Source organism: Mauremys mutica, chromosome 4, assembly GCF_020497125.1.
Source record: "Mauremys mutica isolate MM-2020 ecotype Southern chromosome 4, ASM2049712v1, whole genome shotgun sequence".
Classification (NCBI taxonomy): domain Eukaryota; kingdom Metazoa; phylum Chordata; order Testudines; family Geoemydidae; genus Mauremys; species Mauremys mutica.
This window is the reverse complement of record NC_059075.1, coordinates 94,826,147-94,843,442: the sequence shown is the minus strand read 5'-3', so window position 1 is coordinate 94,843,442 and position 17,296 is coordinate 94,826,147. Positions and strand designations below refer to the sequence as shown.

At 37.8% G+C, this 17,296-nt stretch overlaps 2 protein-coding genes across 6 annotated transcripts in view; both read left to right on the top strand.

The window, feature by feature from the left end:
* Positions 1-12,151, top strand: part of FAR1 (fatty acyl-CoA reductase 1) — an 88,623-nt gene extending 76,472 nt beyond the window's left edge. For all 4 annotated transcript variants that reach the window (XM_045014738.1, XM_045014740.1, XM_045014739.1 and 1 more), the window contains exons 11-12: positions 6,311-6,438; positions 9,138-12,151. In XM_045014738.1, the coding sequence (XP_044870673.1) occupies positions 6,311-6,438; positions 9,138-9,300 (291 nt within the window). In that variant the 3' untranslated portion in view covers positions 9,301-12,151. The remainder of the gene's footprint in view (positions 1-6,310; positions 6,439-9,137) is intronic.
* Positions 12,152-12,547: 396 nt separating this feature from the next.
* Positions 12,548-17,296, top strand: part of OVCH2 (ovochymase 2) — a 73,378-nt gene continuing 68,629 nt past the window's right edge. The window contains exons 1-2 of one of the 2 annotated variants that reach the window (XM_045012770.1): positions 12,548-12,821; positions 13,459-13,548. The gene's annotated coding sequence lies outside the window, so the exon portion shown is untranslated. Of the gene's footprint in view, positions 12,822-13,458; positions 13,549-15,831; positions 15,857-17,296 lie in introns of those variants that run through there. The other variant, XM_045012771.1, reaches the window with a different exon arrangement.

Sequence of the window (17,296 nt, the reverse complement as noted above, 5' to 3'; positions counted from 1 at the left end):
CAGATAAACTGAAGTACCCAGCAGTACTTATTTCATGCACAATAGCTGAATGAACTTTGTCACTCATTAGACCAACGAGTTCATCACATATTGTCTTGGATGAGTATGATGGGTTACCTTTGCCAGCATTCCCATATTTTGTGATATGGCCTGCTAAAAATGGGTCAAACTGAGCCACAAGCTCCAACAATCCCTAGAAATTTCCATTCTGCAATGATCCAAATGTGTCATTTGATCCCCGGAAAGGCAGACCACATTCAGCTAATGTTTGAATAACAGCTATAACACGCTGCAAGACAGGTTGCCAGTATTCACGCTCCCCTTTAATTTGTTCTTCCAATTTTTGTGTCAATCCAAATCCCTGTCTTCGATTTAAATATGTCAACATTGAATCTCTGAACAACATGGAAATAGCACTACTCACAATTAAAACAGTATTCTGCCAGTCACTAAATCCATCTGCAGCAAACCGGGATGTTGAAGGTTTATATGCAAAAAGTTTGCAAACAAAACAGTACACAGACCCTGTTGATGGTGAATACAGTAGCCATTCTTGAGTGTATTTCTCACCATTCGCTTTCATGCCGAAAAATATTTTTTGTGGACAGTATCTTGTTTGTTTGCCATTGGTAAAAGTCCGATGTGATTTCTCAAATGGCCCAGTGTGGTGTTGACAGTCATTTGGTCCACGATCTATCCAGTAAGCTGCTACATCGGTACTGAAATCAACTCACATACCGGGATCTATTCTCCTATTGTTTACAGCATGAGCCGGTTCAGTCTTTGACATATCCACACCTTCTAGAACAATGTCTGTTTTACCACCAGGAGTAGGATGATCAGTTAGTCTCTGACACATCCACATGTTCTGGAATGGTGTTTGTTTCACCAATAGGAGAAGGTTCAGTCTCTGAAACACCTACAGGTTTTGAAACAATGTCTGTGCTACTGAGAGAAGATGTTGCTTCTGATGGATTTGCTTTGAAAAATGTCAGCTTTGGAAGATTTTGGAAAATTTCACTAATGTTTTGTTTCTTTTCTTTTCTTCCGCCAGTTTACGTTTCTGTGCTCCACTCAGTTGGTTACTGCCCCTTATCTCAGTTACCTGAACTTAAAAAAATAAAATAAAATAAAAAATTACACAACATACACTATTTTTTGTGTGTGTATATGTGTGTGTGTGTGTGTGTGTGTGTGTGTGTGTGTGTGTGTATGTATATGTATATGTATATGTATATGTATATATATATATATATATATATATATATATATATTATATAATAAAAATGTCGGAGAAAAACTTAGTTCTCACTTATTTGTTTGGGTACAGCAAAGTCAGATACTTTATTCTGTTTAGCAGCTACAGCAGGGAGAGAGTGCACTAGGACATAGGGTCTCCCCTTCGTAGACCGGTCTCTCAACAGGTAAACAATTACAGCAAGCATTTATACTTTTGTTACAGACAATAATAAGCAACAGCTGCATTTTGTTTATACATAGGTCATCCTCATATCTTGTTTTTCTCACTTAATACAAAATGTAGACTGGAGTCTCTTATCTACACAAGGTCGCAACAACTTCTCACACAGTTCTTTTCCACTCGCCTCACACAATCCTCGCTTCTACAAATCTCGCGTTATTAGGGTTACAGTTAGCCTAACTCTTGCTAACAGAGACTGTCATGCATTAAGATCCCTTACAAATCCCTGTCAGTTCTTTCTCTACTTCAACAATATATATGAAAGAAAAAAGAATCACATACATATAACTCAGAAGAATATATCAATAATAAAACAAATTTATGGCAATACATAACAGAATCTGATTTCGTCGCATTATTTTGATCTACGTTAGTAGGACGCCCCCCCTGGTTTAGGTGGGGATAAGTAATAAAAAGAGAACATAAAAACGGGGGAAGTGTGTGTTGTGGAGTGTAAGGAAGTCTAACAAAGTTCTGATTTTTTTTCCCATGATGACTACTTCGATGCTTTTTTTTGTAAATATCAAATACCAAATTTTTTCCAAAAAAACCCTCTTTTTTGGTGCCCCCTACTTTGCTGGTGCCCTAAGCACGTGGTTAGTCTGCCTATTGTGTAATCCAGCCCTGATTTTAGCCCCTTTGAAGCACCACAGACAGGTATTTTCCAACCAGCCAGGTTTAACTGACAAGATTGTCCATTCCATTGAAACTCAGGGCTATGCCCTTCTCGTAGCAAAGCATATCATGCTAACAGAGACACGCAGAAGGAAATTCAGGAGGAAGTGGAAAGCATGCTGGATATGGGGGTGATTACTAAATCAAAAAGTTCCTTGGCATCATCTCCTATTGTGATGGTACCTAAAAAGGATAAAAACCATGAGGTTGTGTGTGGACTTTAGGAAGTTAAATGCTATTACCCAACCTGACCCATATCCTACAACCTGACCAGAGGACCTGCTGGATCTATTGGGGAGTGCAAAATTCATAAGCACTCTGAACTTCTCTCAATTGGCAAATTCTCTTGTATGCTGATGCCCAAGAAAAATTTGCTTTTATAGTGGAATCTGGCCTATAGGAGTGTAGAGTTACGCCTTTTGGATTAATTTAATGCAGGGGCCACCTTATAGAGGCTTGTCAATGAAATGTCGCAGGGATTGCAGACCTTTGCCAGGGCCTGTATAAATGACTTGGCTCAATACTTTCCTGTTCAGTCTAGTCCAAACAAATTTTAAAAAAACTAAATTTGAATCTAAGAACTTTTTTCTAACATGGATTAAAATAAGTGATGTGGGTGAATGCCTTAGTTGAGCTTTAATATAGTTTTCAGACAAAAATAAATCCACATCCACGTTATTTAGGGAAAACCATCCTGAAATCTGCTAACAACAATAATAGTTAAAGCACAGTCTTGCTTCTAGGGACAGGGCCTGGAAAAAGATCAGGAGTCACTCTTCTATTACAATCCCAGTCTTTTTTTCCAAAACAAGAAAACGTTTGAGAAGCATCTCAGAGCAATCTTTGAGACCACAGATATATGCTTGTTTACTCATTTTGTACAAAGTACATAAATCCAGGAACAAAGAAAACAAGCTCCAGGTTTTTTATCAGCCCTGGGTTGATCTCTTTCAAGGACTGCTTTATATAGCAGTAATAAGGCTCTTGGACCAAAATTCAGGAAGTGCAGTTAAAACTAAATAACTTTAATTGCCCTGTGTCTCTTCTGACACAGGTGTCTTTGTTTAGTATGTGCCTGGGCCTTTTTGTTCTCACTAATGTGATTACGTACACTCAGACTGCGGCAGAAGAAGCCAAACATGGCAGCTGGTTCTTTCTCTATAAGTAAAGTTTTGGCATAACCTAACCCAGTCTTCTGCACTGATGGAAAAAAATTATGCAAAGTTTCTTGTCTTCTTCCTGAGTTACCAAGTGGTCTTCAGATAGTGTGAAAGATGTTGCTAAAGCAGGAATATATGGTTCTTTTACCTGTAGAATGTCTTCTACAGCAAGGATACATTTGTGGAGTACATGTATCTTAAGTACGTAATCTAGCACTTTGTAAACTGGTAAGATTCACTCTGAAAAAGTACATCTAAGACGGAGAGGGGAAAATGTAATTATAATAAACTCACTATAAAGAGTGCAAATTATCTGAGGAACTCCAAACACTTTTTTTATTAAATGGTAACTAAGCCTCATTTACCATGAACAGAAGTAGCATTATTTTATACTAGTTGATGCTGAACACCTACAACTCACCTTGGGCTGGTCTTTACTAGATGATTTCATCATGTTTAAATGGTATTATGAAGAGTTGTGTTAGCAGACATGATGCTTAAAACCTGTTTGTCCTGGTCAGTTGTGGCCAGCATTGTGGATGCTAATACAGTTCTTCACTAGAAGACCATCCCATTTGAACAAGCCCATTGAAAGTCCTCAGAAGATACTGTTCCTCAGAATCTTATAGGTTCATATCCATAGTACCTAGGCATCAGCACAGCTAAAACACATACACACGCATCTAGATGGAAGCACTTTCATTTGTCAAAAATGTTTTATTTTGGTTTGGAGGCTTTGAACTGATGATTTCCTTCTCCATTTCTTTTTTCGATTAAAAATCAAGCTCTGTTCTTCTATTCCTTCCTCCTCCTTTGATGGGGATGTGTGTGCATGCATGCTCATTCTGGATGAAGGTGGACTAGAGCATGTGTATGCAATCATAAACGAATGGTGAGGTGCAAAATGTGAAAGTTAATTAAAACAATTAGTAAAAAGCAAGATAAACATGCATCGAGTAAAGCAATGTAAAATAAAAACAGTATTACATTGATTAACATTGATGTTATATAAAATATCCTGGGAATATTATTGAGTGATACTAAATGAAAGTAACCTAGAAAAAGCAAATGATAAAGAATAGGTTTTGGAAACATGATTAAAAGTTAAAATCATCCCAAAACTCAGGGTAAAATGTCTGAAATAACTATAAAAACCTAGTGCAGCTACTTCTCTTCCATTAAACTAGAGATGTGGTAGTGTTTTGATTTTAAGTTTGAAGGCTGTGCAGGTTTTAATGGGAGAGTGGACACACTGCACTTTATACTGTTTGATCAAACAGAACAGCCAGTTGGTATCTGTTTTTTCAAACTTAATCCCAGATCATCTTCCTTAACTAAGCAATTCTGGACTGCTAGTCTCTTGTTCTGACCTTCAAGGGGAATAGGAATATACTTTGGATTGTTGCAAAGCCACCAAATAGCCTTTGCCTACAGAGAAGTTTCCTAAAATTGAAGAATGTGCCCAAAGTAATTTTTGAACAATTTGAAAGTTAAATAATGGACTTTCTTGATGTGAAATGAAAATATAATATCTTAAACATTATGATTTAAAACTTTTAATTTTGAGAGCTTTCAAGCATAATTCATATTGGCACTAGAAAGTTTTATTTCTAGATTGTTTCAGTACATTTGCATTTTATATACATGTCTTGAAATGTATGTTAATCTTCTCAATATTTTGAATATTGAAATAAGATAAATTGTTAGGAGAGAGGAGACTGTCTCCTCAGTTCTAGGAGGTTTATTTTTCCTGATATTTTCCAGTGATCCAAGAGAACTGTGAAGCTGCTTATTTTGTGAATTGGCAGCATGGATGCTAAGGAGTTAGCATATGTAATATCAACTTTATGAATCTGGATAAATTACCAAGGACATTTTTCCAGCTTACAGAACTGTTTACTTGACTTTTGCCCTTGTCATGATCTCTCTAGTTCTGTTTTCGGAAATCTGTAGCATTTGTAAGGTTAAAACCTCTAGAAAATTGTAGTGTTTTAAGAGACTTGTCATGACTGACATCACAGACTGTTTTTGATATTAGGGAATCCAGAAATCCACACTGAAAAATTAAGTTCCTAAAGCTACCAGAGTGATGAAGAAACTCCTAGGTGGTAACCACATAGAATACATACAGAATGTAAAGTCCTACAAGTCAAGTGTTTTAAAAGAACTGCATAGGTAACAAAGAAAATGGTTGAAGGACTAAAATAACAAAATCTTAGACCATTCAATCTATTGTGGCGTTAAATAATACTAAAGAATAATGTACATGCCATCAATTTGAACACCTCACAATGGAAAACAGTAGTATAAATGCCTAGGCCTCTTTAGACAGTTTGGAGCATGAGCTTTCGTGGGTGAATACCCACTTCGTCGGATGCATGCATCCGACGAAGTGGGTATTCACCCACGAAAGCTCATGCTCTAAACTGTCTGTTAGTCTATAAGGTGCCACAAGACTCTTTGCTGCTTTTACAGATCCAGACTAACATGGCTACCCCTCTGATATTTAGACAGTTTGTCTACACTTGGGCTCACAGTGGTGTAGATGTACAGGGTCCTAGAGCCCAGGTTGCAGCCTGAACACCTGAATCACAGTTAAACAACCTGTTAGCTTGAGCCCTGTGAGCCCAAGTCAGCTGGCATGGGCCAGCCATGGGTTTTTAATTGCAATATAGACAGACCCACAAACTCTGTAAGACCAAGCAACACACTTATAAGAAATTTTTCAGATGGGGAAAATGAGTCACTAGCTATCTTGCTGAAGGTCACACATTAAGCCTGTGGTAGAGCCAGAAAATAAAATCTAGATCTTTGCACTTCCGGGTATTTTTTTTATGAAAGCACGGGACACAATTATTTCCTTGCAATCATTTTGTGATGGAGATCTGACCATGACATGTCAATTTTTGTTGTTGCATTATGAGACTGAAGTGTAAAGTTAATGTAATGATTTTTTTCTTAAAAGTTTTAACCATTAGGTTCTCTTTTTATGTAGGTGTTTAATTTTGATGTTCGACAGTTACACTGGGCAGAGTACATGGAGAACTACTGTATGGGAACTAAGAAATATGTACTGAATGAGGAAATGTCTGGTCTCCCTGCAGCTAGGAAACACTTGAAGAAGTAGGTTTGCATTTCAGTGATTTCTTCATATATTACCCTTTCTGCATATTGTTTTTCCTTTCCTTGTCTACCTCTGTCCCTTCTTGTCCTATGGCTTAATCATGCTTTTTTAATATAATTCTAATGGAGTAATCTATTCCCCCTCTGTCAAAGTGATCAATCCATTCTTATCAGAGTTTGTTGTAATGCTTTGGAAGACTGGTTCTGTGTGGAAATGAAAGGGTCTGTCTTGTATTCCCTCACTTTGGAATAGAGGAGCCACTCTCTCAACTGGTTCTGCTGTCTGCTGAGTCCTTCTGTTGTAGCTCCTCTGCTCTCCCTCCTAAACCCCCTGACATTGCCCCCCACCCTTCCATCCCCCCCCACCCTTCCGTCCCCATACAATGGGCAATGCATTGTTGCCATGAGAACTGTTCTGTCCAGTTCAGTATTAAGCATGCTTCAGTCAGAGATAGACTTTTCTATATTAAACTTTTCTTTCTGAGCTGAAAGAGGTTTGGGCTCTGGAATGTCCTTTTTCTCAGGTCTGGTGTTCAGTCCAGAATGGGAGCCTGTTTAGCCATATACAGCCACCAGCTGCCTAGAGTTTGAAGGAATCTACTTCTTGAATCTAGAACTGATGTGGGGGCTTAGCAGAGGATTGGCTTTTCAGATAAACTACTACTGTGTAGAACTGTTTCCCTGGATGAAGGATGGATAGGCTTTGGCAGTGTGGGAGTAAGAGAATGGATTTAGTTTTGTAGAGAGAGAGACATTTGGCTATGACATGAAACAGTAACTGCACTGCAGTAGGTGGGCAAATACCAGCTTTGGAAAAAAAAAATGGCATGCAACGCAATTTCGTCTGTTTCCTGGGTGCCTGAGCTTTGGCTGGGATCCTTCCATCTGCTTTCACAGTGCCAACTGGGTTACTGTCAAAATTTGGTAGCCAGTCAATTCTACCTCTTTCAATATGTGAATTTGTTAGGACTTAGTGAATGAGAGAGGCTGGCCTACTTTCTTTCTGAGTGGTCTGACCAATCTGCATGCAGAACATACCAGTTCTACACAGCTTGTAATCAGTAAAACCATTTTTACCCTTTCTGGCCATTCTGGCAGAGAATGGGAAGAGCAGTGTGCTACTATGTCTTGTCTCTAGTAAGATTTAAAAAAAGACTAAGCTGCACAGCAGAAGAGCCAGTTAAAGATCACCAGAGCTTTGTCTATTGAGCAGTTCTGACGCCAGTTACTAAGGAAGAGTGAGAAGAGAAATTGGTGTCATCTAGTGTCTGGAAGCGCAGTAATATAGTAGCTACAGTTATGGCGCTTAGATGAATTGGACACTACGTGAAAATAAACAAAAAGCCACTAAATCACTTGCATTAAGGCAGCTTTGACTGTCTTCAGCATCTCTCACATTGATACTGAGCAACACTTGTTTATCACAAACTGTGAATGGCTTCCTTTGTCAGTAACTTTTCTTCTGTGTTACTATAGAGGTCCCATAGTATCTCCATGTATAAAGTTGTATTGTTATCTCCACTACTTTCATACATAAATCCTACACCACTGATTATGAGAACATTTTAAATATTTTTGTCCAGATGCTACAGTGATATGTGCTCTGGAAATTCATAAACTTAGTCTTCATATGTAGATTTCAGTGCAACTTTTACAGTGCTTAGTCACAATGTCTTTTTTCGTTTGGTGTGAAGAAGTCTGTTTGGCCAACAGAGTAGTTTTAAAATTCACTAAGCAGTTTATCTAGCTTCGTAAAGAGAAGAATCAATTTAATTACATATGTCTACCTTAAGAACAGATCTCTCTCCAGTCAGAGAGCAAGAGAACACTTTTTATATGATACAAATAGTGTTATAACTATTTTTTTTTAAACAGGGAAATGATTCAGCCAATCTAGAGAGTGAAGTAGTTCTATCGTGTCTGCTAGTTGACTTCATTTTTTTTTTTGAGCTATATCTGCAGTACTCATACTAATTGTGCTTATTTTAAATAAAAAAGACCAAAAACTGAATGACCGTGGATTAGAGAAGCTACAAAGTCCTGTTACATGGTTTAGGGCCACCATCTTGGATTCACACCTGTGAAAACTACCTACCTTCAGAGATGCATTACAAAGAAAATTAAATATTTTTAAGCTTTTTTAAATGGTCTGAGATTCTGTCTTCAAAAGGAGTACGTCTAAAGTTGTAGGTGCGTTCTAGGGTTCCCATAGCTGAAAAACCTACAATTTTTTTTGTCAGCCACAGTCAGTCAGTACTGTGTATGCTAAACCTGTTAAAGAAATGAATGGTGCATGTTCTGGAAACTAAGGATTAGTGTCCTGTCTAAAAATACATGGGAAAACAACCATGTGTTGGCCTTGAATTTGCTTGATAAATATCCTTTACTGTTGACATATTATATTTCTGTTTATTCTGTAGTACAGTCACTAACCCAGTTATGTGGCTTTCCTCTCCATTCTTGCCAAGCCCCTTTCTCAATGATTAAGTCTGGTCCCAGCCGTCTGGGATAACTGCAGATGAGCTGCTGCCCCTTCGTTCAGTTAATTTGGCCCACAGTGCTACTTGGGGTGTGAAAAGCGTGGAATGCCTTGTATTCCATAATCAATTAGAGGTTGCACTCTATAGCATCTTGCATCTGCACAGCTCAGTGTTTTCTCAACACTTACAATTTTTACATTTTCTTTAATTCTTTCCCAGGTTAAGGAACATACGTTATGGCTTCAATACAGTCCTTGTGATCCTGATCTGGCGTATCTTTATTGCAAGATCACAAATGGCGAGAAACATCTGGTACTTCGTGGTTAGTCTGTGTTACAAGTTCCTCTCCTACTTTAGAGCATCCAGTACTATGAGATACTGAAGAGAAGAATTTTAGCATTAGGACATCTATGCATATGGTGGTCTAACTGCACAAAGCCTGTAAAATGTACTTAGTCATCTCATCTTTTGTAAAAACATGAAATCATCTTAGACCTGGAGTGTGAAATATACAGTACAGTATATGTAATGTTTAATTGTGTATTCCATGAAAACTTAGAGAATAAAACAGTTGAATACTGGATCAAATTGACATTAGACAAATGTGTTAGCATTACAAACAAAAATTTATCCACAGCAAGTTTAACTCTTTGGCCTGGGCAGAAACATTTGGATTATTGACCAATATAACTGTGCAGTTCTGGAATGCATTTGATTGAAATCTGCCTTAACAATTAACTTCTGGTTTTAATATTTACTGTAAATAGGCACATTCAGTAAGAACAAAATATTGACTCAGTTTGTAGACCTATTTATTTGAGACTCTCCTAGATTAGTGACTTTTGTGCCCTTACAAGCCCATATGAGTGACCGTGGATCTTTGTAAATTACTGATAGCTCCTTATGTTGTTCTGTTCTTGACTTTTATCACCTTTCCCTCACTTCCTTCCTCAAAGATGGTAAGGATATGATGAAGACTCCTTCATTAAAAGAAATGCATCTCTCTTAATTGAAAGGCTAGTTGTCTGATCTAGTCTTCAAAATGCACACACTGATTATTTCTGCCCTTATACACTGTCATGAAACTCCCATTAAAGTTAGTGAAAACCATTTGCGTGTCTGAAAGCAAAATCAATCCTTGTATTGAAAAAAGAAATAAAAGAAAAGGAACAATAACCGTGAAAAGAACAGAAATGTAAGCTGTTGAATTTCTTCGCCCTAGATGATGGCTAGATCAGGAACACAGAGACAATAATTACACACCTAGTTCAAGAATAACCTCTCCTAGAGGAATTTCCATAGTCTTTGCTACTATTTATATTATTCATAGAATATATTTTAAGTTCTGGTTGGCTAAAACAAATTGTATATTCTCCGTCAATAAAAATGGTTTAGCAAGGTATGCTATCTCCCATAATCATAATCCCAACAAAATTATCTTACTACGTGAAGGATTGAAGTTAACATACTTGCAAGCAACACATTAAATAATGATCCAACACAAACCTGCATTTCACTGGGGAGGTAGGGAGAAGAGGAATCCTACACATCTTAAATAAATTAAGAATTTTTTTTAAGTTTACAATATTTAGTAGCAAACTCTTGGCTAAAATTGAAGAAATCTATTTTTCTGCATGTCTATTTTGTTTTAGCAGGAGAAATACGTATTGACTAACTGCAAGAAACAGCTGAATTCTATTTTGATGCAACACTTAATGAATTTCCCTTTATATCTCAATTGCCTACAGTTCTATTTTAAAACATTTTTAACATTGCTTTTATTTGACACACTGACCTGCACACCTACATGATATGTTCTCATTAAAATGATCAGTTTATGCTGTACTTAAATCCAGTATGTGTTTTTGAATATGCCTGGAAAGGAAAATTTTGAATTAATCATACAAAAATTACATAAAACATATATACATATTTGTTTTCTTTTCCCATTTGAAGTAAATGTGCAATGAGCTTATTTTGCTGTTCTTGTGAAAAGCTAACTTGAAAGGAAAACACTTTATTTCACGTGGGTGTATATCTAATTTTGGAAAGAACAGCTTCCTTTGTTGAAGCTAAATACTCTGTAGTAAGTACTTAAAACCTTACCTCCTTTTAAAGATTCTTGTGTGTATATTCTTTACAGTGATACAAAACTATAATGGTTTAGGACCACACCATGAAGTGTGAGAGACCTCTGACAATGGTTGAAACTACAATAAATTCTGGCTTTTGTGATTCAGAGTGTTACACTTAACTGTAATATTCCTAATGTATTTGTCATAGCTGCCTCCCTGTGCATCTTCTGTTATTGGACTTGAAAATATACTGTTAATGAAATGTAGATTTTCTGCAGAAAGTGCCTGGAATCTAATGACCCACCTTTTCTGGTCTTGGTATGTGGGTGAACTTGGAGAGAGGCCGAAATATATCAAGATTGTGAAATTAATAGTTAAACAACTTTTTCTCTCTGTAACAATAACTTGTTTTTTACATAATTCTTTTAAACTGAGCAACTGAGAACTATGAAGCCACTGAATTGATTTTTCTTGTCCATAGCACTCTTTAAAGGAATCTCTGCTATTGAATGAATAAATGACTGAAGTAATTGCATCATTTTGAGCATAAGAATCTCTAATCTTTCCCATGTAAATGTAACCATTTAAAAACCCCAGGCTTTTCTTTATAATTGAGACTATGGTTAGCTGTGGATTACTATTTTTGTTTCATACACAAACTCATCAGTCACCTTGTTTAATTCATGATAGTGACTTATCACATTAAGTACATTTATTCTGTCATTCCACATGAATCAGCCATTAAAATTTTATCTGAAGGCACTTTTTTCCCATACAGGACACTATATTTTTGCTTTTTTTTTCTCGTATTAATGTTTGCAGTTTTCTGTTTCCAGAACTATAAATATTAATGAGAACATACTGGATCTATATTTTGATACCGTAAGGTTAACATGTCCTGTAACTCACTAAATAACAGTGAAATTTGACATGTTAAGTAGGAGGAAGAGCAGTGTGAAAACAGATGGTCATTAAACGGGTATACCGGTATTTAAAATATGGGACCAAGGGAAAAGTGCTTTTTTCCTATAATGGGATTTTCTGCCATAGGAACAGATACTCTAAAAGAAATGTTAAATCTGTAAGCTTTTATAAGACATCAATAGAAACATCGGGTGCCTTTGTTTGTAAACCAAAAATAAACAAATCCCTTAAATATGCCGTTTATAATATTTATTGCATCTTTACATATACTGAATTTCTCAAGTTTTAAGTTAAATTGTGTGGAATACTTAATTGAAAATAGGATTTACAGAATTCAAGGTTATACTATCTTGATAAGCTCTTTGTGGTTACATATGCATTTTTGTGTTTTCTTACAGAAAGTCTAATTGGTAAGGGTATCATACTCTCATGCTGTTGTTTTTATTTAAGAGGACAGAGCACAGACTAAGATTTTTGAGGTATTGCTCAAGTGCATAGCTAGGAATATTTGGTTATATTGAAGTTTGTTACTAACTATCACCATCTCTTTGTTGGTAATGTCAATTTCTGTATATCTGAGTGCATGAATACTTCCTTTTGCAGGTAAAAGGGTTGAAGGTTAGGAGGAAAATGAACCTAAATATGAAAGCTAAGGAAATACTAGTTAACACCGCAAGTTTATTCCCACCAAATGTGCAGTACACCGTGGCTTTGCAATAAGCTGTAGTCTTTAAGTTTGTGTGAGTGAATTGCAATCACTGTACCACAGAGATGGAAAACCTGGAACTTCTGAGGAGAATGCAGGAGGAAGTGTAGCTCTGTACAAAAACAGTGTTCATAACTCACCAGGGCTAAGGCATGACATTCATGCCTGTTTTCACTTGCCCTTTGAAAGATTACACTGGTAAGCATGATAGGTTGGATTTGTTAATTCTTCACACACGCGCGTGCGCGCGCACACACACACACTTTTCTAATGTCTAAGACTCAGATATTTGTACTGCAGGAAACTATAAACAATATACCAAATTTGATAACCTTCCTTCATAAATTCCTGATCTAGTATTTACAATAATGTACAGGGATGGTTGTGTCAGACTGAAGTAAATGTCAGATCTAAGGAAACATGTATCCTGTTATATAGGAGAGATGAGAGGTGTAGATAAAATATTAACTAGCACTAAATTTGCATACTTCATATGATACTGGGGGACAAACTGATAATTTAATACAGAAACGAAGCTAGGACACTGCTGTAGACAAATGTTGGCAAATGCTTAAAATATATTCTATTCATGCTGTCCTTTTCAAAAAAAAAAAAAAAAAAAAAAGCTTAATATGGAAAAGATTAAAGCAAGTGTTCACAGTACTTGTGACTTGCTAGAAGCTATGCAATAGCTCAGTGAACCGTGTAAGTGTGAATTACCCACTCCTGCTTCGAATCTGCAGTGTAGTGATCTGTATAAGGGAGAGGGCAAACTGGGTTCAGAGGGCCTCATTTTTTCCTTTTTAACTTCAAGCTTTTCTTAAATTTATTATAGTGCCTCTTGCAATGCATCTACTTTGGCTTTGTCTGTTTGAAGAAGCTTGCTGTTTCTTTTGTCTGCTCCAGGTGACTGGATAAATAAAAGGTTAGTTAACTTGACCACCAGTCCTATTTCTCTGTCCCCTCAAGGTAAATTTTAACTGTGCTTCCACTTTCAGGATTTATTTATAAGCTCAAACACATTTTTCCTCCAACACTATCTTGTTACTTTCTGTGGTACAAGGTTGGCAGTCTCTTTGGCTTTCTCTACCCTTCAACAGATCTGTGACTCATATTGATAGATAATTAGTAATTGTACTACCATCTTGTCTTTTCACGATATGGAAGGGCTGAAACAGTGACAGCTTTGAGCAATTTTAACTGTGTGCATTACTGTGGAAAATGAAAATAATGACTAATTGGTGAGGTTAAAAGTTCTGATTAGTTTAGAAATGTACTGAGAAAATTTAAAGCATTAAGAATGGTGGTTTGAATGCAATGTGTGGGATTTTTCTCTTATTTCTAATTGCATCCTATCAACTTCTAGTATGGTGGCTGCTAACAGTGGCCTTTAATTTCACTTACTAATTGAATGGCTGTTCCTCTCATGGCAGTAATTGTAAGGACACTCTGATTTTCCCAAAAATGAATACACTTTTATTTTTATTGTTGGGTTTCATTCTGATATGCACTGTAGAGATACAGATAGTAAAAACTTACATTTTTTAAAAAGTGCAGTATGTGACATTTCTCTGACCATCATAGCCAGCATTCTATAGCAGTCTAGTGAGCAAAAACTAAAACCCCAACATTGTTGAGGGTAATCTAGTCTCTCTCCTTTTAAGAAAGTGAAACAGAAGATGACACAAAATCTAGAATTGTAATATTCTAGAATTGCTAGGTGAGTGCTTGGTCTCCCTGGAAAGGGATGAGAGACATAGCAACAATCTACTCTGCTTCTTCCCATCCACATGCATTGTTGACTTGTTTGGACTTGACCTGTATAAATCTTCCTAATAGTACTTCAGTGGCACTGTAAACTGGACTTCACATGCAAAATAAGTGAAATAGCTAAAAGGTTGCAGTAATGTACAAAACTTGTTGATGTTATGATGCAAGTAAGGCATTAAATAAAAAACCCTGAAGTATCATTCTTTAATCTCTAAGGGTATGGCTACACTGGCGAGTTGCAGCGCTGGAAAGCCTCCACCAGCGCTGCAATTAGTAAGTGGCCAAACCTGCAGGGCACTTCCAGCGCTGCAACTCCCTGGCTGCAGCGCTGGCCGTACACCTCACTCAGCATGGGGAATAAAGATTCCAGCGCTGGTGCTGCAGCGCTGGTCATCAAGTGTGGCCACACACCAGCGCTGTGATTGGCCTCCAGGGTATAAGGATGTATCCCAGAATGCTTTTATAAATTACTCTTTGTTTTGTTATGCAGCCTCTCTTTGTTTTGTTGTGAATGAGCTCCGCGGAGCTCCGTTGCCGCTTATCTAAAAAACAAACGGAGCTCCTGTTTGCTGTGATCATCTGTACCTGGCTGTAAACAATCAAATGAGAGGCAGGCAGGGAGCGAATGAAACAGCGGGGAGTCGTGTTGGATGCAGGCTGTTTGCAATTAAGAGTTAAGACTAAGGGGTCGGAAAAATGTTCTGATTTTTCAAGGCAGGAAGCTAAACACACAGTGTTGGCTCCAAAAATCCACACTCTCTCTCCCCCCACTCCCTGTCACACTAGACCCCACTCCACCCCCCTCTTTTGAAAAGCACGTTGCGGCCACTTGAATGCTGGGATAGCTGCCCATAATGCATCACTCCCAACAGCGCTGCTAATGCTGCAAATGTGGCCACACACCAGCGCTGGTAGCTGTGAGTGTGGCCACACACCAGCGCTGCTCCTACACAGCTGGATGACCAGCGCTGCAAACTACCAGCGCTGCAAACCGTAAGTGTAGCCATACCCTAAGGGACCCCTTGATCCTAGTTTGGAGCATTAGTGAAAGGAGAAAGAATGCAAGTAAGTAATAATGATTCATTTTGGTAAAATACAAGCTAATACAGCTGGTCAAAACTTCCCCTACACCCAGGTAATCAATTGGAGTGATAAACCTGGAAAATAGTAATGTCAAGAGATCTTTGGACAGTAATTTATGTGAATTTGTAATTGGCTAAGACAGTCCCTTTCTGTATGCCTCTGGTGAGATTACACCTGGAATATAATGTTTAGTTCTGGGCTTGCAGTTTACTGAATGCTCTCTCCTTTATTCATTTTTCCAGTATGCAACAAAAGTGGAGTGTGGAGCAGCTTTATAAGGAAAGATTAAAAGCTAAACATACAGCTAAGCAATGATGAGAAGGGGGCAGAGAGTATAACAGTCCTCTACAAGCATATGAAAGATGGAAATATTTAGATTGGTACAGTAACTCCTCACTTAAAGTCGTCCTGGTTAACGTTTCATTGTTACGTTGCTGATCAATTAGGGAACATGCTCGTTTAAAGTTGTGCAATGCTCTTTTTTCTAATGTTGTTTGGCAGCCGCCTGCTTTGTCCACTGCTTGCAGGAAGAGCAGCCCGTTGCAGCTAGCTGGTGGGGACTTGGAACCAGGGTGTACCAGAGCCCCGCTATCAGCTCCCCTGCTCCCCTAAGTTCCCTGTGCAGCAGCCACTTAAAAAGACAATGCACTTAAGAGTGGGTCAGCTTATTTAAAGGGGCAGTGTGCATCTCTCTCTCTCTCTCTCTCTCTGCCACACACAAGGTGTGTGTCTGTCTCTGTCTGCTATGCTGTCTCCCCTCCCTCGTGTTCGTGCTGCCTTGTGTGAGAGGCTACATAACAACAATGTGTTAACCCTTGAGGGCTCAGCCGAGTGCTAGTTCATCATTTAGCAGTAAGGCATTCCCCAGGAAATATCCCTCCCTCTTCCACCCTCTAACTTCACCACCTCAACCAAGCTTCACAATCATCATAGCTGTGAACAGGATTAAATTGTTTAAAACATATACTGTGTGTATATCTATATAATATATAGTTTTTTGTCTGGTGAAAAAAATCTCCCTGGAACCTAACCCCCACCCTATTGACATTAATTCTTATGGGGAAATTGGATTCACTTAACATCGTTTTGCTTAAACTCGCATTTTTCAGGAACATAACTACAGCGTTAAGCGAGGAATTACTGTACAAGGGCAGTAATGGGTGATATTATAAAATGGGGCAATTCAGGCTAAATATTAGGAATATCTTACTGGTAGGCAGAATATTAAATTTAAAGCCTCTTCTGGAAAGTGGTGGAAGCTTTATTGCTTGGGAACTATTAAATAACTATGAAGCAAAAGAGAATGCATAGAAGGAACCATCCTGTATTGGGGTGGACCAGATGACTTGAGGTCCAGGACCTCCATGGTAGCATTCTCTGAAATGCTAAATTAAATTAAATCAAAATGGAACCAGATTGACCTTTTAAGTACCAGCGTAGGGCAGTTTTTAAACTTAGGGCTGGGGGAAAGCCGACAGGTGCGGCGGACCATGTAGTTCGGTCAGAGGCATCCTTTAGGGGAAGATCTATTAATGGAGATTCTTTATTTCCTAGTAAAGGGGAGAGGATGGAAGATGATAAAAATATGGATAGGATCTGATGAGAAACAGTCCAGTGAAAGAGTCCCATTCAATTACATCATGTCACTTTTTAGCTGTCTGTTATTACAACTTTTTAAAGTGCTTATATACCAATGCTAGAAGTCTAAATAATAAGATGGGTGAACTAGAGTGCCTCGTATTAAATGAGGCTATTGATGTAATAGGCATCACAGAAACTTGGTGGAATGAGGATAATCAATGGGGCACAGTAATACCAGG